The 26,426-nt window shown below is 32.7% G+C and overlaps 2 protein-coding genes across 2 annotated transcripts; both read right to left on the reverse strand.

Annotated features, from left to right (window-relative positions):
* Positions 1-203: 203 nt before the first annotated feature.
* On the reverse strand, positions 204-2,682 carry LOC124886710. Its single transcript, XM_047395642.1, has 4 exons — positions 2,596-2,682; positions 624-812; positions 430-561; positions 204-338 (listed from the first exon to the last, which is right to left on the reverse strand). The coding sequence occupies exons 1-4, from the start codon at positions 2,680-2,682 to the stop codon at positions 204-206; spliced, it is 543 nt and encodes a 180-aa protein (XP_047251598.1).
* An 8,535-nt stretch (positions 2,683-11,217) lies between these two features.
* Positions 11,218-13,340, reverse strand: LOC124886711 (2-hydroxyisoflavanone dehydratase-like). Its single transcript, XM_047395643.1, has one exon. The coding sequence runs from the start codon at positions 13,338-13,340 to the stop codon at positions 12,552-12,554; it is 789 nt and encodes a 262-aa protein (XP_047251599.1). The 3' UTR covers positions 11,218-12,551.
* Positions 13,341-26,426: the final 13,086 nt, after the last annotated feature.

Raw genomic sequence — 26,426 nt, forward strand, 5'->3', positions numbered from 1 at the left:
AATAGTTCTACTGTAGCATACACCAAAGTCATTAACTGCTACCTAAGAAAAGCTGTCCAAAAACTAGTAACACAATTTGTTCAAAGTCATTAACCCTCATTACAGTACAAATCATTTCTAAATGAACTACTTCTTAAAAGATCCAACTGATGAAGAAGACTTGGCTGCATCCACTTTTTTCGCTTATTTGCTTTCATTTGTTGCTATTGTGTGCTGGTGACTGCATCTTTTCCATTCCACTTTAGACCACTAGGCTTAAAACTAATATCTATATTGATTGGTGAAGCACTCTTTAAATTTATACCTCCATAAAGAACCCTCTCACTTGATGTACCAGGCTACAAAATTAGGCAAAATTGTAAGACAATGAACATTGAAAAGTTGAATGAAAACATTATTATAGGTAAATAATGAGACAGAGAAAACTACATTGTACACTTGGGTTCCAGCTGCTGGATCAGAGTAAACACCAAAACCAGTTGCAGGCCTTTTGTATCCAGTAGCAACAACAAATGAGGTAGCATTGTATGCCTCTTGTTGGTTGGCAAAGGTGGAACTTGACTGGAAAAAGCATTTCTTCCACTTTCAAATGTGGTCCCTCTCGCATTGACTATTTTTCTTGCCAATCCTCTACCAATCCCTCCTTGACCCCTACCAGAACCACCTCTCGTATCAGCACTACATTGACCCCTATCAGAACCACCTCCCCTATCAACATCACACTGATCCCTACTAGAACCACCTTTACCTCTACCAGCAGCACCTTTACCTCTACCAGTAGCACCATGACCTCTACCAGCCACACTTGACACCTTTCTTTAAGGTGCTCTTGGCACAACAGTTATGTCAGCACAAACAGATCCTGATTGACTGAATTGTGTAGTTGCATATGTATGAAAGGTGAAGCTTGACTGTGAATAAATGCAACACAATATTTTTAGCAATTTATAATAATAATAATAATAAGGAGAAGAATATTAAGGCGGCAGAACATATATAACTTACTCTTGTTGTCTGACTTTGAGTGTAGGTATCTCTTGGCATTGCACTGGTATCACCATAAAAATAGAACTTGATTATGGTGGTGGTGGATTCCATGAGACTGTAGGCTGAGAGCTAGGTTGAAACATATTACTTCTCCCAATCCCATTCTAACAGACAGACAGAAATATGAAAAAGTTAAGAAATATGTTAACTTTACAAACTATTATGAAATTCATTTAAGGCTTACCCTTTTTGCACGCATAGTCTTGTTATGGTCAACTTGCTTGCACCTTGAACAGGTCATCTTGATACCTTTTTTTAGAGTTAGCCTCATTTTTTTGGCTCATCCTTGTTCTTCCTTCTGTTCTTGCCAGGTTTGCCTGGCATCTTTCTTGATTTTGGAGGCTTAATTGACGGGTTTGTGATTTTCGACCACATTCTCATATTGGTAATTGGTTGAATGAAATGACTATAAGACTTAAGAAAGGTTTCTTTCCTATACCAGTGCTCTACATGTTGATCAGGATCTTCATTCAAGTAATAATAAGCACAAATTGCATGAGTACAAGGAATACCTCTTAACATCCATAACCTACAATCACAATACTTTTTGTCCAAGTGAACAACAAATGTGTAACCCCCATCCCCAATTTCAAAACCATTAACTCCATTCCATAGTACTCTACACCTATTTGAATTATCCTTGTTATCTTCTAAAATAGTTCTTGTCATAGGTGCAATGTCTGAAATTCATGTTTCTGAAAATCTGATCATATCTACATGCCTATTCATGATTTTATGCCTGATATCCTCTAACATTGTGATTATGGATTTATGTCTAGCAGCTAAAATTCAAGAATTAAAAGTCTTACATATGTTATTTTCTATAATATCTCTAAACTTTACTTCAAAACTTGCTTTTGCACATCTCCAAAACTGCTTCCTTCTTTCTTCTCTTCTCCAGTGCACATGCCAATTGCTCTAAATATGTCTAGCACACATTCTTCTCTCAGTATTTGGTAATAAATTCATCAAAATAGGAACAAGGTCCTGTAATAAGTATAAGTATGATTAAAACAGAAATTTTATTGAAAAATAAAGTTAAGTAATTAGAAAAATAATTAAGTAGTGGAACCTTTTGTTGGTCTAACATTACAGTCAAGCCTTCACCAGTTCTCAGATTTAAATCAGCAATCAGATACCTTATGAACCATTCCCAGCTATGTTTTGTTTCAGTATCTATAACTGCCCATGCAATAGAATACATTTGGTTGTTCCCATTTATCCCTACAGCAACCAACAACTCACCCTTAGAAGCTCCTTTGAGAAAGCATCTATCAAACCAATAATTTTCCTACACCCATCTAACCATCCTTGCTTGAAGGCATGCAAGCACACATAGAAATAAACAAACAGGTTCTTCCCTGGTTCAGTTTCTTTGTCAATTTTTATTCAACAAGAACTTTCAGGATTTGTTTTCTTGATCATATCTGCATAGTCACATAATCTGGCAAATTTCAGCTTTCAATCACCCATATTCTCCCTCATAACAATCTGTTTATCCCTATAACAAATAGTTTTACCTACATAAAGACCCAACACCTCTCTTACCAAATCCTGAATTTCCCGAATCCTAATGTATAGCTGAGAAACAATTTTGTCCTTGAACTTTCTAGCAACCAGCTTTGAATCACACATTGTGTTATTATTTAGAGGAATACACTTATGAATAGGGTTATAGTTCTAAACAATAAAATCACCTGAATCCCTATCAGTAGAAGCAAACAGCAACCAGTTGTAATTAGCTGCAATACACTTCACCCTTATTCTATGTTTCTCATTAGGTTTTAATTTCAACTGTCTTCTATACTCTACAGCATAATCTGCAACAACTTTTCTAAACTATTTTGCACCCTCAAAAATTATTCCAAGCTCAAACACAGCAAACTCACAATTTTCATCATACCTAATTTTTTTGCTGCTCCTTCTTCTAGGTAGATCTACTCCTCTAACAGCATCTACATCTATCTCTTCACTATCTTCACTCCAACAGTCATAACTATGAAGATATTCCTCATCTCCACCCAAATTTTCAGCATATTTGGTAGCCTTATTTTTTCCAATATCTCTAAAGCCTCTATCTACACAACCAGCAACTCCCACAGGTACTTCTTCAGTTTCAACAACCTTTTTTCTTGCTTTTTGTTTTCTTTATTTATTGTTGGCTTTGTTATTGACTTTGTTTTTCCTTTTTTCTTGTCTAAAAGCCCTCAACTCCTCATCAACATCCAAGCCATCTTCTGAAGGAATATCTCCAAGATTTGAATCACTACTCAAGTAATCTGATAACTCACTTTCTATATTAACATCTTCTACATGGATATCTTCTACATCAGCCTCATCACCTCCTTCTACACAAATATCTTCTAGGTTAACATCTTCTACATGGATATCTTCTACATCAGCCTCATCACCTCCTTATACACCAATATCATCTAGGTTAACATCTTATACACGAGTGATGTGCTAGATTTTTGTAGCATATTTAAGACTTTTTAACTTGAAATAATTGTAAGTTCTTAAGTAATTATTGGTGTTTTGATGTTATTTCTTAAGATTTTGTAGGAAAGTCAAGATGCATGGAAATAAATAACAATGGAGCAAAAGAGCTGAAATCTGAGAAAAAAGAGCTGAAAACATGGATGACGACAACTGTGATATGTCACCAGCCTTGTGATAGGCTATCAACATTGACGTCAGCCTTAACCAGGGAGTTGCAGTCTGAGAAGCAGTTTTAACGACGTTGGTGATGTGGCGTCAAAGTTGTGATAAGGCATCAATAAGGGCGTCAGCCTTAAGCAGAGAATTAGCAAAAAGAGAAGACATCTGACGACGACAGTGAAACGCCGTCAGATCCGTGATACGGCGTCAGCAACATTGTCAGCTTTAGACAGAACTTGAAGACAACTGGAGCTAATCTGACGCCATCCGTGCTAAGGCGTCAGACCCTTGACGTGGCGTCAGCCAGGGTGTCACCTAATCCGATAATTTTATTTATTTTGTTATTTTATTTCCATAATTAAGTTTAGGTATAAATAGAAGTTTTGAGGGTTTTATTCAGGATCTCTCTCAATCTTATTTTTGGAACTTGGGAGGAACGTACATTGCCTTATCTTTTTCATCAAGTATTTTTCTTGTTTTCCCTTCAACACTTATCAACTATTGTGGATTATTCTCTTGTGAAGAAATAATTGTTGTTTTCATCCATTCGTAAGTTTATCCATACTATCATGAATTTAACTTTTTTTTCATTTATCAAATTATGAGCGGCTAATTCCATTAGCCCGAGTTATGGGATCCATGGATTAGGGTTTGATATGCTGCTAGGTACTTAAAGGGTTCAAAGAGTAGTAGGACGTCTTGAAATTCTGTTGTTTTAACTTACAATCTATTGGTTGAAAACAATAGGCTATGCCTTAGGTTTATTTGCTTGAACAGAGAAACAGACTAGAGGACGTGAATTATCAACAGGGACTCGGAAGCTACCAACCTTCTGTTTAATGATTAATGTTGTAACTGGATTAATCTACCTGAGATAACATCCTATTGGAAATAGATAAGTTATCTAAGTTCGAGAGAATTAGATAATAAATTGTCTGGTGAGGTCGAGAGATAAGTCAGATAGTATAGTCGTCAGGGATATTTTGCTGTTCCTACTTACTCCAAGAATCTCAAGCATTACCTAGTATCTGTCAATTCCCGAAACCCACAGTGAACATAACTCTGATTTTCCATTTATATTGATTACAAACATTAATACTAAAACCCCATTTTATATTTTTGTATCATTTGTTTGAATTTAACTTGTAGTTATAATTTCAAACTAGTTTAATCGCCACTCACATTGTTCCCTGTGGATTCAACCCCAACTCCAAAGTTGGGTAAATATATTGACGACGACTGCCTTACACTAATTTGAGGTGTAAGTTGAGCATTATCAACGAGCCTCCCTCTCTTTACCTAAGTTAACATTCTCTAACTCAACATCTTCTAGGTTAAAATCTTCTAGATCAGCCTCTCTCTTCCTCTACTCCAACAGATTCTCTCTCTATGTTAGCACTATCAGCAATACCAACACTTTCTCTTTCTAGGTCCTCACCCTCAATAACATCAGGTGCAGGTAAAAAACCAGTGGGACCATCAGGGTTAAGAATTGGTTCATCTAAAACATGATAGACATAAAAAGCAATAGAGTCCTCATGTTTTAAGTCTTTAACTAGTTCAAGGAGATATCGGTCAGTTTTCACCTAAGTTGAATTGTTTAGTTATTGCATCTTGATAATAATAACCCCTAACAGTTTTATACCCCAATTCTTTAGTATAAAATAACAATTTCAGTATGAAAAAGTGGTCCTTGTCAATGTACCTTAGTTATGTCACACAACTTCCAACATATATAGGGACACCCGTATTGGAAAAGGCTCCCCCATGGTGAAATCTTGTGAAAATTATCTCCATTTTTTATGTCAGCTGCAACAAAGGAAAAAAAATCAAAGTTAGTTAATGGAATATACCCAAAGTACACACCAACAAACTAAAATCTACAATCTTTAATGCATGTTAAGAAAGTGACGAAATATTTCCAAAAGCACATTTCTAACAGTAAAATATCAAAATCCTAAAAACTAAATTATGCTAAAATTCAGCAATTTAACAAATATAAATCATAATAACACTTACACGAGGAAGATATGAGCAAAACCCCTAAATTTCTTCTTCAATTTAAGTGGAATTTTTGTTAAATTAGGGTTAAATTGGGGTTATTCGAAGAGGGAGAGAAATTAACGTCGGGGAGAGAGAAAGATTTTCATCCAAATGAATTTTTTACCATTTAAATATATTAAAGTATATGTGGATATATTTAATACACGTGGAGAGGTTTAAGTGGAATAGCTTTCCACATCAATGGCGTTTGGAGACATGTGCATGGAGCTGATGAGAATAGGGGGAAAAAAGGCCTAATTGAATCAAAATTCAGGGGGTTAGGGATCTGATAGGTACAAGCCTTAGTTAAGTGGTTTAAGTGAATTTTCGAAATAATTTTAAGGGTCTGTAGATGACTTAAGCCATTTTATAATTCCAATCAGTATCATGCAGGATTCCACCCGTATATCTGTGCATCTAATGAAGTGTTTTGCTTGCGTTGTTGGTTTCCAAGTATGTAATTGTTTTGAGGCCTTATGGATGTGTCCTGGAGGATGTTGTGTGCTCTGATGGATGCCATATTCTGTCTACTTGGCTGTATAATCTGTTCATGTTAGAACATAATAGTATAAATAGGATAACTATCAAAGCCTATGCTATGTAGAATGATGAACCTATATTTAATGACTTGTTCGTGTCGTCAAGTATAGGTTGTTGCGTTATGCTTATATGCTTATATGCATATCATGATGCTAACTTTTAACCATAAAATTGTTTGTTTTTATTATTTTTTAAGTATTTGGCTGACATTGGCAGCAATAATTGAGTCATAACACATTTGATTCAGGAAAAAGTATCTAATTTTATCTAGATGGATTAATGGTCCTCCTTTATATATCAGTGGGCCGAAAAGGACCCAAAAATAAGAATGGGCCTACCAGCTAATTATTATTGGGCTAAACTATCTAAAGAAATAAAAATACAAAGTGTTTATGTGGGATATACAGCATCAGTAATAGCCGTAACTCCAACACCACCACCACCACCACACCACCCATAAGTTGGAGGGGGCGCGAACACCCAAATTGAACAAGAGTGGATAATGAACCAGCCCAGTAAGTGGCTTGGTAAAGATGTCGGCAAGTTGAGAGCCTGTATGAACATACAAAAGATCAATAAGTCCATCACTCTACTTATTGCGAGTAAAGTGGCAATCCACCTCAATATGTTTGGTTTGCTCATGAAAGACAGGGTTACGAGCAATGTGAATGGTAGCCTGATTGTCACAAAATACCGGAATAGGAGTGGAAATAGAAATACTCAAATCAGCCAACAAAAGGACCAACCAAACTAACTCAGCAACAACCTTACTAATGGACCGGTATTCAGCCACCGCAGAAGAAAGGGTGACAGCATGTTGTTTCTTAGCCTTCCAAGTAAGAAGAAAACCACTAACAGAACACAAAATCCAGTGACAGATCTATTAGTGTTGGGACAGGCTGCGCAGTCATTGTCACAGTAAGCATTGAAAGAAAAGTCAGGTGATTTAGGAAAAAAATATACCCATAGTAGAGGTGCCTTTCAAATAACGTAGCAAGTGAAGGGCAGCTTGCATCTGGAGAAATTGACTTAAATGCTGGACAACAAAAGACAAGTCAGGCTGAGTATGAGTGAGAAAGTTGAGCTTCCCCACCAAACTTCGATAAGATTCAGGATTAGGGAGTGGAGAACCCATGTTAGCCTTCAATTTAACGGATAAGTCCAGGGGGCAAGTAATAGGGGAAACCACATCACAACCAAAATCAGTAAGCAAGTTAGTGATGAACTTCTTCTGATGCAACAACAAACCAGCATCGGAAGAAAATACTTCAATCCCCAAGAAATAATTAAGAACAACCAAATCCTTGATGTGAAACTGGGAGTTCAAAAAGGCAGAAATGTCATCCAAATCATCACCAGAAACAATAATATCATCAACATAAACAGCAAGCAACACAATGGAGGCGTTGGACCTCTTAATAAACAAGGAATGATCATTAGGAGAATGAGAATAACCTCGGGAGTAAAAAGCTTGCAAAAGTTTAATATACCATTGGCACGATGCTTGGCGTAACCCATAAAGGGATTTCTGCAAGCGGCAAACCAAAGGGGAAGAACTAGTGGGATAGTCAACAATTAAGCCAGGGGGAAATCGCATATAGACCTTCTCCTCTAAATCACTATGTAAAAAGACGTTATTGACGTCGAGTTGAAATAAAGGCTAACCCTTCTTGAGAGCCACAGCAACAAGACATTTAACAGTAGAAAACTTGATAACAGAGAATGTTTCATTAAAATCAACACCTTCAATTTGAGTATCACCCCTAACAACCAACCGAGCCTTATAACATTCAACCGACCCATCAGCTTTGTACTTAGTTTTATAAACTTATTTACAACCAATAGGCTTCTTGCCAACAGGTAAAGGAATAATAGACCAAGTGTTATTGGCTTAAAGAGCCTCAAATTCCTTGTTCATGGCGTCCTGCCAAGCAGGAATGCAGGCAGCTTGCTTGTAAGACTGTGGATCTAAGGATGCAAGAGAAGTGCAAGGACTAGAGCAAGTGGAAAGTAAACCGAAGCCACATAGGGAGGAGAGAAGGTCACAAACATAATGCTGAGGATGGGCAGAGGGGGCATGATATCTATTGGATTTCCTTAGAGGTACAGAAGTAAGAGTTTCAAAGGGTAGAACTGGAGAAGAAAAAGTTGGTGCAGATGATGATGGAATAGAAACTTGTAGAGGATCATGGGGAGGAAAAGAAATTAGGAAAGACAAAGGGCATGGCTGAAGCAGCAAAAGGAAAGGAGAATTCATAAAATACCACATCTCTAGAAATGAAAGTGAGGTAAGTTTGGGGATTGTATAGTTTATACCCTTTCTTTGCTAATGGATACCCAATAAAAATACAAGGATCAACTATAGGTTGAAACTTATCCCTATTACACCTAGTTATAGTAGAGAAACATAAACAACCAAAGAATTTTAAGGGGGAATAAGAATGGATGTGGCCATGCAAAAGTTCATAGGGTGTTTTATGGTTCAAAAGTTTGGAGGGAAACCTATTAATGAGATAGGTAGCAGTTAGGACAGAGTCACCCCAAAATTTTAAAGGCAACTTAGATTGAAACAATAAAGCTCTTGAAGTTTCAAGTAGGTGTCTTTGTTTTCTTTCCACAATACTATTTTTTTGGGGTGTGTGAGGACATGAGGTTTGATGAATAATTCCATTATCAATGAAAAACTGAGTGGCGGAAATACTATAGCCTAGCTCAAGATCATTATCACTTCTGACAGTTTGGATGAAAGATTAAAACTGAGTCCTAACCATGGATATAAAGGCTTTGAATAAATAAAAAACATTACTCTTGGATCCTAAGGAGTGAGTCCAAGTAGCTCTAGTATAGTCATCTACTATAGTCAAAAAATACTTGCAATTGGAATAAGTGGGAGTACTGTAAGGACCTCATGTGTCTATGTGGATGAGTTGACAAGGGTGAGTAGTCTTAATTGAGCTATCAGGAAAGGAAAGTCTGGACTGTCTAGCTAAAGGGCAAACATGACAAAGGAAAGGCTGTTTGGGAGAGAATTTATAGGGAATGGAAGTAAATATCCTTCATCTTGACAAAAGGCATATGTCCCAATTGATTGTGCCACAAAACTTTCATTTTATTTAACAAGGATGATGTATTACAATTAGAATCAACAGAACTATTGAAAGTACAATCATTAAAGGAAACATCCGCAACAATATTGTCACTAGAAGTAGAAAAATGAGGAGACACATCAGGAAGAGTACTGGATTACTTGACACTAAGGGAGAAGACTTGATGGAAGAAGACTGCATAATCTTGTAAAGGCCATGCTCCAATTTACCAATTACCACTGCCCTCTTCAGTGAAGGGGCCTGTATAATGTAAGAAATTTTGATAAAAAACACAATGCAATTGAGATGAGAAATAAGCTTTGAAATCGACACAAGATTATATTGAAAACTGGGTATAAAGAGGACATGATGTAGAGTGAAAGAAAGAAAATGGATGGATCCAGTACAAGTCACTTTCACCCTATTTCCATTACGAAGAGTGACTAGATAAGGTGTGACTAAAGGTTGAATATTGAATAATAGATCTTTATTGGAGGTCATGTGATCAGTGGCACCAGAATCTAAAATCCAAATGCTTTTATCTACTTGACTAATCACGCAAGTACCAGAGGAGATAGAGTCTTCAGAAACATAAATAAGAGGCATACAATTAAAACCAATATAATCCATTAGGCTAGAGTGATTTTCTGAAAGATTGAACCCTTGCAGTAGACTGACAACTTGACTGCGCTGCTCCTTGGATAAGCTGGCAAGGGATAAATCATCCGGGATGTCAGAAACTTGGTCTGAAGAATGACCATTCTCAGGAATAGAATTATGACCATCAGTAGATGCAGCCAATCTTGTTCCTTTATAATTTGGATTGGGAGACCTAAAAGGCCTAGAATCACCAGGATAACCAAATAATCTATGACATTTCTCAATCACATTTCCACTTCTTTTGCAATACTTGCAAAATAGGTTGGACCTATCTTGGTCAAAGTTGATACTTAGATTATAAGGTTTGTTTGGAGAGGTATTGGAAAACCTTTTAGGAGGGGCATTGAAGGAGTTGGGGTTGTGAAAGGGATAAACATTTTGGGACTTATTAAGAGGTACAGATGTATCAGGCCTTTTGTTTAAGGAGGCATGAAAAGAAGTAGATTCATTGGGAAATTGGATAGGAACAACAACTTGTCTCGGCCTCTCATCCTGAAACAGGATGTTGTAGGCAGAGTCAAGGGATAGGAAAGGTTGTACCATGAGAAGGTTACTCCTAACTCCAACATAGGCGTCATTTAAACCTATAAGGAATTGATTAACTTTATTTTCCTCCTCCTCCTATTGAAAACCAGCCTTAGCAGCACAAGTACAAGTATTAATATGGTTTGTGGAAATAAATGGAAGTTCATCCCATAAACGTTTAAGTTTGTTAAAATAGGACGTAATATCCAAAAATCCCTGACTAGTCGAGGCTAATTCCTTCTTAAGTTCAAACATCTTAGTTCCACTAACCATGCCATACCTCTTATTCAACTGAATCCAAATACTCTCAGCCATTTCAGAGTATTGTATGCTTTCGGCTTTGTAATGGGATAAAGAACTGGTCAACTAAGATATGACCATGTTATTGCACCTATCCCAAAGTCTAGCACGAGATGTGCCTTCAGCAGGTAGAGCATTTGAATCGTCTATAAACCCTATTTTGTTTCTAGCAGTCAAGGAAACAATCATATTCCTCCGCCAACCCCCAAAGCCAGTTCCCAAAAAAGGTACACTAACCAAAGAGATTTCAGGAACATCAGATGAAGAAAGATATAAGGGATCAGAGTAATCAATAGTCGCAGAAGAAGTTGTTGAATTTACCATGATAATAGGCAACAAAAGAAAAGCACAGATTGGATAGTGATAAGGGAAGGATACCCTCCGTTTTGCAACCAAAAACGGTAACGGCCTTGGTGTAAAAATCAAAAAACAGCTACAAATTCAGCTAGATAGCTACGACCTCAGTTTTTCAGCAAAAAAAATAAACCAACTGCACTGTGAAGACAATATTTCTGCAAAAGAAGAATCTGCGTAACTGAAAAATACACATCGGAAATACAATTCCGGCAAAAAGGAAATCTCCGTTGATCGAAACAAAAAATGCAGCACGAAAACACAGAAGGGTACCATCGGAGGATGCAAAATCAACCGAAGATTATGGATCTTCTCTCTGATACTATATAAAACTAGTGTGATCATCAGGAATCAAACAAATATAGTGAACTCTACAGAGAAGGTTTGAGAGAGAAATGAAGGAAACCTTTTGATTCAGGAAAAAATATCTAATCTTCTCTACAAGGATCGATCGCCCTTCTTTATACATCAGTGGGCCAAAAAGGACCCAAAAGTAAGAATGGGCCTACCAGCTAATTATTATTGGGCTAAACTATCTAAAGAGATAAAAATACACACTGTTTATGTGGGATATACAGCATCAGTAACAGCAGTAACTCCAACAGTTTGTACGTACGCTAGTATGTCAATTGTAATTTTGCTAATTTGTTGATTTGATTGAATGTCCAGATTAGTGGATCACTTGCTAGGAAGGCAATAAGAGATTTGATGGCAAAAGGTTCGATCAGGATGGTATCTGCTCATGCTAGCCAGCAGATTTACACTAGAGCTACCAACACGTAATATGCATTAATTCATTTGCTTATAGAGCTCTTGCAGGGCCTTCTTGTTTTAGACATGTCTAAGCTTAATTTGGAAGGTATCATGACAATATGGATTTCGGCTATTTTGAGCAATGGTTTTGATCGCATTTACTATGTTTTACATGAGTTGGCTATTTATTCGAGTCATATATATCTACTTATCTTAGATGTTGAAACTGGATGTCCTTCACTTAGATGTCTCCAGAATTTCATGAGTTTCTGAGTGATGAAATGGTTTAGTAGAAGAATTTTTCATCTAAATGACCGCTGTTGAGTTGATTTTATTGTTTATTCTTGGAAAGTTCAAAGGTGAGGGGTGTAGAGCTTCGTGCCAACTATCTCACCAAGTGGTGTGGAAAGGGTAAATCTGTTTGGTATCTGATCAATTCTACATCTGTAGATGCTGATCGATCTTCTTCATTTTTTGACTAAAAATGTAGTGGTAGATGTTAGGTGGTGTATGAAGGGATTGCTTGGTTTAGGAATTCACCGCATTCTCGAAGAAAATTACAGTTGAACACAAGGAAACGTACTTCTACATGTGGAAGACATGTCCCTCCCCTTCTGTCTCTTTTATCCCCAATTCACCTTTCCACCCAATTTTCTTCATTGTTTCGTAATAAGTCCAAGTTCTGTCTCTCAAATTATCTTTACCAGCAGTAAAAACAAAGATCTTGGAGCATTTCAATTTCGACAGTATCTTCGGATGAGCTGCCAGATTGAATCTTGGATCATCAATCCCATTAGTTTTCGGGCATAAATACGTCCATAATACATCAGGCTTACCATTACCAAAATATGGATCCAATAGTGCCATCCCAACTAGTGACAGGACAAAATGACTTTCCTCACTTGCACGAACCATGATGTTGTTAGCTATATTAGCTCCAGCACTATCACCAGCTAAGAAAACACGTGAAAAATTGGCATGTTGTTTCAGCCAGGGCTCTTTCCCTCGTGCATCCCAATTCATTACATCCCATGAATCATCGTAATATGCTGGAATTGGATGCACTGGGGCTAGTCTGTAATTAATTGACACGACCAATACATTAGCCTGAGCTGTTAGCTTGTGGAGGTAACTATCATACCCGGAAGAAAATGTTGATTCTATGCAAAAACCTCCCCCGTGGATGTAAAAAAAAAGAGGAAATTTTTTATTTTTTCGACTGATTTTGGAGAGGTAAAGTCGTGCTGATACGTTTTTATTAGGCAAAATTGTAACGTCTTTGGATTGAACTTCTGTTTTGTGATTGTTTGATGGAGGGACAAACTTGATCTCTTCATACCTATGAACAGTTCCATTAGCATAGGTTGAATTCATACATATGCATATAGTAATCAATATATATATATATATATATATATATAAATAAGAACCGGAATTACCGAACTACATAAGAAAATAGACATCTTAATAAAAAATAAAGAAGCCCAAGAGCCACCAAAAAATAACTTTGAAATAGAAGAACTTATTAACCAATTAAAACGAATTGAATTAACTCCTAAACAAGAAAGAAAAAATATAATAAGAAAACCACAAAAAATGAACTTTCTATCAAATAGACGGAGAACCATCGAAAATAATGAAAGATAAGGAGAAGAAAGACAAAGAATAAGTTTTTCGGAGAATAAAATAGGAAATAATAATATATTATTCAGAATATGCAGAAGACAACCTAATATGGAGCAGAACCAAGAACTTAACGAAATAATAGATGTAGATAAAGATTTACAAATTTTTCAACAACATCAATTAAAATTATTAATTCCTAAAACATTATATAACACAAGATATTTTTCTACAGACAATCAGCTATATAGACATTATAGGGAAGAACAAATATCAGCTATAGGAGAAGATTTTAAAATACTAGATTTAGTAAATGCTAATTCTTTAAGACATATAAAAAATAATAAAATGATATTGATGCATATGGGTTTAATTGTTATAGGAATAAAAGGTCTAACTAGAAAGAATCTAGGATCCAAAGTATTAATAACAATATATGATGATTGATGATCAGACATTAAAAAATCAATAATAGGATTAACTGAAGTAGATATGACAATTAATGGAGGAATATTCTATATAAGTCCAGATTTCCTAATAAACTTAAAAGAATTTGGAAAAAACATTAAAATAGAAATTCAAACTAAAGGGTACGAAGAAATGAATAGTGGAAATAATTTATTAATGTGCATAGGGTTTATTGGAAAATTAACTTTAAGTAGTAATACTAAATTTAAACTAAAAGTAAATGATGTAGTTGAAATAATGGGAAATAAAGGCATAAATTTAATAAAATCAATAAAAATAGACCCAGAAATATATGCAGGTTTAGAATGGAATTTAAACAAATTTACTAAACCAAAAATTCTTACACCAGGCTCTCATCTATTATATACTACAAGTAAAGGAGAAACTTCAGTCAGGTTTACAGATTATAATTACACAACTAAAAAAAATTTAGACGATGACGAAATAGATAGTAATATAGAAACAGAAAGCGAGTTTATGAATATAGAAGTCTTACAAAAGGATATGAAGTAGATATGGCCATAGAAAAAGCTAAAAACTTAGCAGAAGAATATAAATATATAACTTTTAAATGTAAAGGATGTCAAAAGGACGAAATGAAAATAGAAGAATGTATAGAACATTTTAAAAACTGTTTAGAGAGAAGTGATAATTTAGGATATAGAAATAATAAATTATTCAATGAAGACACAATTTCTGTATTAAGTTCCACAATAAGTTATAAAGAACTAGCATATTTAGAACCAACTAGCTCTTCAAGTGCTAGCCCATTCCAACAAACAAACCCTAATCCCCAACCAATAGATTATAGTACAGGCAATGTACCTAGAAGACCAGCAATTAGGATAAACCCAGATACAAAACTTAGAGGAGATAATATAAAACCAGCAGGTAAAAGAATGTCAATAGAAGAACCAATTAAACTACAAGAAGGAGGTAGTAAAGGTAAAATTCTGAATATAGCAGCACACAATCCCCAAATGTGGAATATAGTGATAGATTTATGGAAAGGAATAGTAGCTGCAGATTACTTAAGACATTATACAAAAACAGATACAGAAACAGTGTATAAATATTTAGAAACCTTCTTAGGGGAATCTGCAAAAGCCACATGGGAAAGTTTTTAAGACAAATTGCCCATATGATTTCCAGGTTTTATTAAGTATGGGACCAAACCCCTATAATTTCACAAACAAAATGCATATGTTATTAACTGGAAAAGATCCAAATAGTGGATTATTAGCACTACAAAAGGAAGCATTAATCAAACTAGAACAATTAAGTATTTCACATTGGGTATATATAAAGAAATTCCTACAAGACTATTTTTATTACTGCACCGTCAGCGGAAATACCTTTAATGAAGAATTAGGCAAAAAATTATTCAATAAATTACCTGGAGCCTTATGAAGAGAAATAGAAGATAGATGGTATAAAAGAGATGGCGTAGTAGCCAACCCAAATCTAAAATGAACAATAGGACATAGAACACAACATATAATGGATATACTAACAGAAAAATGTACAAACATGCAAATACAAAAACAATTAAAAAGAAATGAAATGAATTTCTGTAAATCTGTTATATACACAACCCAGAATTACGATCAGAAACAATATAGAAAATATAAGAAGAAACATAATCAAAAACCATATAGTCGTAAACAATACTTCTTAAGAAAATCAAAAGCTAAAAAACCATGGTTAAATAGAGATAGACATGTTAGGAAATATAGAAATGATAGAAATTATAAAAACAAATTAGAATGCTATACTTGTGGAAGCATCGACAATTTAGCCAATGTATGTCCTAAAAGAAATAATAATAGAACTAGAAATTCTCAACTAATAGAGGTTTTCCAAGAAATTTTATTAAATGTAGACGAATACATGTCAGATACAGAAAGTATATACTCAATAATAAGTATTGATATAAATGATAAAAATAATCCAAAATCTGATTCTTCAGAATCAGAAGAAGATAACTTAGTTAATGAGCTAGGACAAGAGATAGAGGATTTAGACTTAAACAATCTAGTAATCAATAATTTAATGAATGTTACTTAAGAATGTATACATGAATTCCAAAGAAACAAAGGTTTAGACAGTAATAGATGTCGTATATGTAATTGGTATCCAAGTAAAGACAATAGAGCTAAATGCAAAAAAATGTTACCTAGAAGCATGTATAAATTGTATAGAAAACACTTTAAAAATAAAAGTAGAACCAAAAATAAATAACGGACAAAAATATACAAATAATCAAATCCTAAATCTAAGGGTGTCTACTTTAGAAATCCGAGTAAATGATTTAGAACAAAGATTAACCATCCTAGAAAAAGGAAAAACCAAAATCGTCATAGAAGAAACAGATATACAAGAAGCGATACATTTAGAAAAATTAGAGGCAGAACTTATGAATCTAGAAGATAATGACACTAGTCTAATATGCAACGAAGATAAAGAATTCTCTACCATAAAAGTTTTAGTAAAAATTAAAATAAAAGATGTGAAGATAGAAACTCTAGCGTTAGTATATCCCGGATGTACTAGCTGCTTAATCAATAAAGAAATAGTACCGGAACATTTACTAAAAGTACTTGAAAGACCTATAACAGCCACTCAAATGGATGAATCACAAAATATCTATAATTATTACATAGAAAAAGCACAAATAAGTTTTTTAAATACATGCAATAAATTTTATAACCCAGTTTACAATGTTAATAAAATATTAGCAAGAAATTTAAACATAGGATCAGATTTTGTTATCGGACTAAGATTTTGTATCCAGAATAAAGGAGGATGTCTCTTAACAAGAGATGGAATAGTGCTCTTTAAAAACTTAACTTATACACCAGTACAAACAGTAACATTACCAACAGTATATAGAACACTAAACACACATAAAACGAGATTGCTTCCAGAACCATGTTGCGACGATTGCCAAAATAATCAATGCCAAAGCAGCAACCTGTTAAAAGAAAACAAAAATATAAAAGAAAACCTAGAAGTTAGAAATTATACTCTGCTTAATGCAGAAGGACAAGAATGCTTAACAGATATAGAAAAAGATTATATCCTAATAAGTATAGAAACTCAGTTTTATAATTTTAGAAAAGGAATGGATAAAATAGGAATAATAAACAGTCCAAAAGATTTAGAAAATATAATATCTATACTAGATAAAATGAAAATAATAGGAAAAAGACCGTTAGCCCATTGGGACGCTAACGAGATAATGTGTAAATTAGATATAATTAATTCAGAATACACTATAAAAACAGCACCTATAGAAGCAAATAATGAAGATACTAAAGAATTTGATATACAAATAAAAGAACTTTTACAATTAGAAGTAATAAGAAGATCTACCTCTAGACATAGATCAGCCGCCTTTATGATAAGAAATCATAGTGAACAAATAAGAGGTAAAGCTCGTATGGTAATTAACTATAAAAGATTAAATGATAACACCAGAACAGATGCATATAAACTACCAGATAAAAGTGAGTTAATTAATAGAATTCAAAATAAAAAGGTATATAGTAAATTTGACTGTAAGTCGGGCTACTGGCAAGTCAAAATGCACCCAGACAGCATAGAGTGGACGGCATTCACATGTCCAGGTGGACATTTTGAATGGTTAGTTATGCCGTTTAGTTTAAAGACAGCTCCACCCATTTTTCAACGAAAGATGAATAACATATTTGGAGACTATAAACATTTTATATTAGTATATGTAGATGATATTTTGGTATTCAGTCAAAATATACAAGAACATTTAGGACACTTACAAATAATTTTCAAATTACTTGTTAAACATGGAATAATAATAAGTAAAAAGAAAATGGAATTATGTAAGACTTATATTAATTTTCTAGGAATAACTTTAGGAAATGGAAAGGTAAAACTCCAACCACACATTGCAAAGAAGGTATTAGAAATGCCAGATAAATTAGAAAAGACAAAAGATTTACAAAAATTTTTAGGATTAGTAAATTATGCAAGAAATTTTATTCAAGACTTAGGAAAAATAGCAGGACCATTATATGCAAAGACGGGTAGTAAAGGACAGAAAAATTTCAATATAGAAGACATTAAATTAATCCAAAAAATAAAAGAAAAAATTAAAAATATTCCAGACCTAAAAATTCCATTAGAATCAGATTATTTAATCATTCAAACAGATGGAAGTGATTTAGGATGGGGAGCTATCTTAAAAGCACGACCTAATAAATACAGTAATAAAAATGAAGAACAAATATGTGGTTATCAGAAGTGGGCATATAAAGAAAAAGGAAACATGAGCGCTATAAACCTAGAAGTATTAGCTATAATATACGGGTTAAATAGTTTCAAATTATATATTCTAAATAAAGAAGAAATTTTAGTTAGAACAGATTGTGAAGCTATAGTTAAATTTCATCAAAAAATAAATGACAAAACTAGTAGTAGAAGAAGATGGCTAAATTTTACAGACACCACATCTGTTTATAAGAATATAGTATTTGAACATATAAAAGGTAAAGAAAACGAATTAGCAGACCAGTTAAGTAGGTTACAATTGGGAATAAATAAATAGTTTTAGTCTCACTCATTTGTTTTCAGCATGAGACCAACAGGACAACCTCCTGCAGATAAAGGCAAGGGTGTAGCTTCGTCTTCAGATTCATATCAACAGACAATGTTAGGTAATTTAAATTTTAGACCACTAGAATCTTTAGAAACAATGGAAAGAATTCACTTCGGACCATTTAACTTAATTGCTTACCCTGAGAGCAACATATCATTTAGAGTAAGACCAGATTACATTTTCGATAGACCCCAAAGGTGTTTAGTAGATAATCTTTGGATATCTTATAATATACAAAATCGTAATCATTTTATGGCATCCATGAACTCTTTATGCCATTACATGGCAGAAAAAAGTAGGCCTAGGTTTAAATACTATGTAGTCATTCATGGAAAAACTAACGGAATTTCCAAACATGGTTAGAAGTGTTAGATTCAATACAAAGTTTTAAAGCCCCTCTTTTTAAAGGTTTTAATGATTTTACCGAAGCCACCAATCATGCTAGAGGATATTTAGGACCAAACTATTATATATCTCCATCACTCAGACAGAACTCAAATCAAATACCTCAGTATAATTTGCAAAAAGAGACTGGAAAGATTATTTTCTGCAACCATTGTTTTTCAATGACGGGGAATTTCAAGAAGCTAAATGCTCAGAAAGAATCACTCCTCATGGAAAACACTAGATTAATAAAGCAGATACAATTATTAGAAGCGAGACTCAACCAGCAGACAAATGTAAGCAAGACAGATGCACAAACATAGACTCAGACTCAGAGTTCTCCATCTCCTCAAAAAATGGATGAAAATGGTGTGCATTTCCCTCTAAATGCTCAGAAATCTACTGTACCGGATGTTGGTACAGCTAGTCCGGTTCAAACGGTGACCGGTAAAGACAAATCAAACCCGTTAATGGCTGTCACTTTGCCAAAAAATGAAGATGAAGGATGTTCTTCATCAAAAAATAAGTTAACAAGATCAGGTAATAAGATTTCAAAGAAGACTTTAATATCTAAAAGAAAAAATGAAACAATAGAGACTATAATCAAACAGACTTTAGACAGATTCTTTAGCAACCATACACAAGATAAACATATGAATGGACAGCCAGACGGACAACCCACTAATTTAGACAGGACTGTTCCAGAGATAAATAATACAGATAATAATTCTGCAAGATCAGATGAAGATGATAGTATTGCACACTTTCAGGATGCTCAGGATCCATATGAAGACGATGACTCAGGAATGAGCTTCGACTCAATTGCCCTGCACAACTTGGATACATAGTAAAGACAATATACAATTTGTATTATTAGATAGTGTAGTCAGGTGGGGATGCCCACTTTATGTCTTGTAATAATCAGGGTCAGAGTGCTTTCTTTATCACTACTTTCCAAAAGAAAGAAAAACTGTTGAAGCACGCGTCAAAATAAGTCTGAAAGAAAAATTAATAATGCATGTGACGATGGGGCCCAATGAGTACCCGGCTTGCATTATTAAGATTCTTTCTTATCTCTTATCTTTAAGTGTCGGTCACATGTGTTTAGGCCACGTAGTAATCTTTAGAACCACTACTTTATCTAGTTTTTGCCTATAAAAGGCGTACATTTTGTAGAAGGAAGGTAGAGTGAAATCAACCAACTTGAAAACATACTTGAAATGTGTAAACCCTTCCTCCCAAAAAAACTATCCGAGTCAGTCCTTCTTGTATAAACTTTGTATCAGTGTGTTTTAAATAAAAGCTCCAAGTTTTCTATTCGATCTTAAGGGGGTTCCGAAAGGAAACCTCTCTCCTAGTTACTTCATGTAAGTTCTTATTTACATATTTTGCCCACAAAAAATATTTATACGTATGTTCTTATATCCATGTTTAAAGTTATTCTACAAATTTTTGTAAATCATGTAAATTAAATTCTTTGTAAATTCTTACCTTTAGTATATGGTTAGCCTCTTAATTTCTTAATAATAACGATGGATTAACCTGTAAATTCCTAGGAATTCTGGCCTTGATAGTCCAACAGGTCTGCAAAATAGACAAAGGACGAGTGTTACCTGCCAGACAAAAATTTTTCGGGGTGTGGTTAAAGAAGTAAGATGTTAAGAACATAAATTAAGAGGAAGAGATGAACAGGGTAAAATAAAATTTAAAAAAAAAACTCTGGGGAAAATATAAACTATAAGAATGATAAACATGAAGAAACAGTACGAAAGAGGAAGTACTGAGTAGGTTTAACAAAACTGATATACTAAAAAATCAATCATTATTCACTGAAATATATCTTTGTTTATTATCTTTGTTTATCTTTGTGTTAAAATATTGAAATATCATAATATTGAAATATAATATTATTTGAAATATACTACTGTTTGGTATCAGAGCAAGAAGGTTTTGGAAACATTACCAGGAACATTACCTATTAACTCGCAAAAGTTTATAAACTCTGTATGAAAAGACATAGATCTTTCCAAGACATAAGGTGTAGCTATTTTTATTTATATGAGAAATCAGAAAAAGAAATAATATAATAGCTAGAAAACATAATTTAGAAGAAAGTCGGAAAAGGTTATTAGAAGCAAACAGATTACATAAATCTTATAATACATCTAGACAAGTTTGTGAAGATTTAGTAAGCGCATTAAATTGAGAAATACAAGGTTGTGAGAGGGATTTAGAAAATAATACTTCAGGAATAAAGTGGCTTAAGGAACGTATTAATTGAAAATCGTATCAATTAGGATAATAAATGCCAATAAGATATATTGAGTGTATTAGAGAAATACAAAGTCAATATTATAGAGAATTTACTTATAAACATCAACTTGTAAAAATTCGGAAACAATTTGTAGAAAGACTAGAGTTGTTAAACAAAGAAATAAGAAACCTAGAAACAGATATTCTAAATTTTAGAGAAACAGACGAAATAATTACCATAACCTCCAAATATTATAAAAAACATTAATTAGTGAACAATCTAGGCTGATAGAAAATATACAAGAAGTAGAATTAGATATAACTTATACAAATAATAGATTGAAATATCAAACTAAGCTAAGCCAAAAATACCTTAACTTAAACCACTTAGGATAACAAGATAGCTTCTTTAAAATGCCTCGATTACCTAGATCTTAGATTTCAACCAGAAAAGAAATATAGAGTATTAAAAGATAACTCCACTATAAGGTGTAATTTCAACCATGGTGAACATATTTTACATTCAGAAGATAAACAATATAATACAATAATAGACTTTCTAATAAATTCAAGCGAAAAAATTTAGGAAAAAAATAATAGTATAATAAGAATTTTAGAAGAGATAGAAGTTACTCAGAATAAACATAAAAAGACACTAGATAAGATAGAACAAAATTTAGATTATTTAAAGTCACAAGAAATAGAAATAGACAGAAAAATTCAGTATTTAAATCACAAATTTAATTTAGAAAAAATACCTACAAAATTAGAAATTGAAAAGCTAATAAAAACCATAATAGAAAGACCTAAAGAATTGGAAGTAAAAACAACTCAATTAATATCTAAGCTTGTAGAACAAGTAGAAAATATAACAACAGAAATCAGAGATTTGCAAGAAATAACAAAAAGATTAGAAGAAATATCACTTTCATGAGTGAAGAAGATATAAATTATAGTAAAACACTAGAAAAATCAAGAAGTTATCATAGCGAACCAGAAGGATTATCTAAGCATATACCTTCAAGTATAACAGATAAAATTTTACTAAAACAAAATAATACCATAATAGAGTTATTATTAGACTTACATAAAAAGATAGACATTTTAATTTATATATATATATATATATAAAAGATCAATAGTCAATCATATGTGGCATGTCTTAGAGGCCTCTAATGCCATTTATCTATTTTGTAATTTTTTTGAATTATTTTCTCCTATTTTTAGCTTACTAAATTATTTAAAATTAATAAAAATCATCCATTAATGTCTATATTATTAGAAATTAAATACAATGTGTTTAATATACAACATGATTATTATCTTATGCTATTAAACTCTTCCACTTCCTCACCTTATTTATCACACTTTTTGTTGTTTAATTTATCTATTCTTCCTCTTGGAAAAAATAATTCATCCCACTTTCCGAATTTAAAAATACTTTTATGACAATCTATATATATATCACTATATATATATATATATATATATATATATATATTCTCAATTTTTTGAGCTTTTTCTTATTCTTTTTAATTTATATAATATGTTAAAAACTCAAAAATCATCTAAAAATTGAAACTCCCATTTTAACTAAATTTTTAAGAGAATTAAACATGACAATTATGTCTTACTATTATTATTATTATTATCCATTCATATCCTTAATGTTACTCTATCTTCTCATGCCTTTTGATATTCCAAATATAAGTTCTATAAATTTAAACATTTGAATAAGCATATCTCAATGCACTTTTCAGAATTAAGCATTGGGTCAATATTAGTTGTAATTTTCTTCTAATATTATTTTTTGTTTACAAGTTTATGCTTCTTTATCACTCAAAAAGCAATTATCAAGGTAAACAAATATACTTTATTTTTCTTGTGTGTGTTAGTAGCTGAAAATTTGTAAGAATGCATCATAAAATTTTAAATACATGTTTTTTTATAGTTTAAAATTTTTTTAGTGATGATATTTTATAAATTGAAGAAAAATATTCATATAGATCAAATACTAATTATGAATATTAGACCCTTCTTCTAATTTTCGAATGTCTGATTCTAATAGTCAATTTAGTTTTTATTTGTAGAATTAAGCTTGATTCTTGAGGAATATTAGTTTATCATAAATTTAGCGAATAGTGTTTCTCTTCACCTTTTCTATTATTTTGTTTTTTTATACATGTTCCGTTTACTTTCTTATGTTAATTTGCTCTTTATGATAGATAATTAAGACATGTTCTATTGTTTTTGTTGTTTGAATTCAAGGAGTAACTCTTTCATTATTCTTATTTTTTTAAAGAAAAGCTATTAAATTCAAATGTTAATTTATTATAAAAATACATTTATCATTTTTATTGTTATGTTTTCGGTGCATTTACCATCTTTTTGTTTTGCATGTTCTCTATATGATTTCTCTTTATTTTGTATTTTCTATGAAATTCTGATTATTGTTGTTTTATAATTATTTTAGTTCAAAATAATAATGTATGATTTTGATAGAAATCTACGATAACCGACCGAAGCGCAGACAAATTCACTAGTAAGAAATGATAAAGGAAAATGAAGATGACTAAAGAAATAAAGTGCCATTATTGAGTTATGGTAGGTAGTGAATTGTGTTTGGTGTGATGGAAAACATTTTCCAAGGAAAACAATTTTCATGGAAAATGTTTTTTTGGAAAATATTTTCATGGAAAATAAGTTGATTTTCTACTTATTTTCTCATGTTTGGTTGGTGAGTGAAAAATATTTTTCGAAAAATATTTTATCGTGCTTGGTTGGTGATTAGCGAATATTTTTTAGAAAAATATTTTCTATTGTTTGATTGGTGAGTGAAAATGTATTTTTTAGAAAATACTATTAACTGTTAACTAGTATATCAGTGCCTCTAGCAACTCAATAATTTGTAAGAACAAATTTAAGCATAACAAATAATATCAATATCGAATACTAAAATATTACAATGAATAAATTTAAACAACTATTAATTAGCAAATATAGGAGACACTTTTCAACATTTTGTTAGGACAATTTCAAGATATTATAATTAATAGAAATATAACAGAACGACAAACTTATTCAATCTCGTGAAACAAGTTCAATCGATGACAAAATGAAATATGCAATTAGCAAAAATAACATAGGTAAGTCTTCCTCTATGCATATGAAAATAACAATACATTCAACGAACATTAGAAATGAAAAAAATTCGGGCTTCATTATTTTTTATTTCAAGCAGTGAAAAATTGAAGCAAAGCACAGTAAAAAATATTTCCGAGTAATGTAAATTTTTTGAGTCTTGTGAATATGAGTGTTGTTGGGGTGGGGAAGAAGGATGGGGTGGGATCATAAGTCACATTTATCATTTTCTGAAAAATGACTTTCCTTGGCTCATGAGAGAAGTCATTTTTCCTCAAATTAAGAAAAATAAGTTGTGAAAAATATTTTCTCAACATTTTATTACAACCAAACAAGAAAAAATTGAAAAACATTTTTCATCGTACCAAACACACCCTAAATGAATGGAATGTAGATTTTATAGAAGTTTGTGACACAAATGAGAGGAGTAAGTTATGTGCTTTCATTGACATACACATTACATGTTAAATTGAATTTTGCTGTATAACATGCCATACTGAATTGGGACCCATTGGAATAATGTGCTGCATTTACAACGGTGCTAACTAATAGTGAGGGGTTCATTCAAACTTTTTTTATCAAAAAATTATAATACTATTTATACAAGATTAAAATTATTTTTCATATATATATATACCAGACATTGAATTCCCTTTGATTAATTCTCTTTTATTCACATTTTTCGATTTTAAACCCCCTTATATAAAATGTTGGCCACTGAGTATATTATGACATTTTTGTGCTGGAGCCAGGAAGTAAAAGAAGTTATTAGTTATATACTAGGGGGAAGCAACTTATGAAAGATATTGAGAAATTTATATAATTTTGCAATGTAACCAAAATCAAAAGCTTGGTTATGTTGGAGTACAAAGGTTGATAGAAATCACCAACCTGCGGGGTCAGATCAATTTAATGAATCTACATTTGGAACAACAATTCAACCAGTGTGACGTTGTTCAACATTGACGAGGAGTCGTTCTTTAATTAAATTAAAAGAAAGGCCAACGTTGTCAGAAATTTATTACTACAATTTGGTGTAATTCAATTATCTAGGTTATCCTTTTTATGCACCTTATGGTATTCAATTAGCAACGGAGCTAGAATTTTTATTAAGAAGAAAAAACTAAATTTATGTATATATATAAATTTTATTTTACTTGTTTGCATGGTGTAATTTATCAATATGAGCACCCATTACCTTGACAAGTGTGGAACTGATTCCGACACTACTGTTCTAAAAAAGAGGCAGGAAGCAACACTACATTAGATATGAACAAAATACATAGGAGGATTCTGGGTTCTACATCTTTTGGTGAAAGCTCAAATTTGAACAACAAAAAAATAGAAATGCGTGTTGTTTGCATTAACCACAAAGAGGTACAATTCAATTGCTTTGTACAAATATGTTGAAAGTTTGTCTGCCTTAAGACATCTACCTACGTACTGTTCTCCAGTGACATCTCACAGTTAGATGTAACGGAGAGCAATTTATTCTACTTATGTCTATCAAAATAACTAATATCGTTTCAATAGAGAACTTTGTTACGCAATTATTTTTTGTGACAATGATGTCTGGTTAAGCATTCGTGCACGAATCAAGATTATTCCACTTATTAATCACATAAGCATAGCTTTTCTATGAGAGCTACTTTTGCCTAGCTAGTTTTCTTTCTTCTCTGAACTTGACACTGTGTATTACTGCATCAAGGAACTGCACATAGTTCAAATGCACCTTTAGAAAATCTAGCTAAATTATGAGTTATTTTACTCAAACGTCTAGAAACACAGAGTTATATATCGACATAATCCAACATGCTTTAGAGCTTCCAATTGTAGCACTCAGTTTCAAAATAACGTCAACAACATTTGTAAGTGTCACATAAAATATTGATGCTCTTCCATCCCATATTAATAGCACATTTTTGCCTTGCAAGTTTAACTAGTGAGAAAGTCCA

This window comes from Capsicum annuum, chromosome 8, assembly GCF_002878395.1.
Source record: "Capsicum annuum cultivar UCD-10X-F1 chromosome 8, UCD10Xv1.1, whole genome shotgun sequence".
NCBI lineage: Eukaryota > Viridiplantae > Streptophyta > Magnoliopsida > Solanales > Solanaceae > Capsicum > Capsicum annuum.

What these genes read in the sequence shown, in the direction of transcription:
- LOC124886710 (XM_047395642.1), bottom strand. Translation starts at nt 2,682, where the DNA reads ATGTGTGATTCAAAGCTGGTTGCTAGAAAGTTCAAGGACAAAATTGTT. An exon ending in GAGGGATTGGTAGAGGATTG is followed by an intron (nt 562 to 623) that starts GCAAGAAAAATA and finishes TGCTTTTTCCAG; the next exon opens with TCAAGTTCCACCTTTGCCAA. An exon ending in CTGGAACCCAAGTGTACAAT is followed by an intron (nt 339 to 429) that starts GTAGTTTTCTCT and finishes CTAATTTTGTAG; the next exon opens with CCTGGTACATCAAGTGAGAG.
- LOC124886711 (XM_047395643.1), bottom strand. Translation starts at nt 13,340, where the DNA reads ATGAATTCAACCTATGCTAATGGAACTGTTCATAGGTATGAAGAGATC.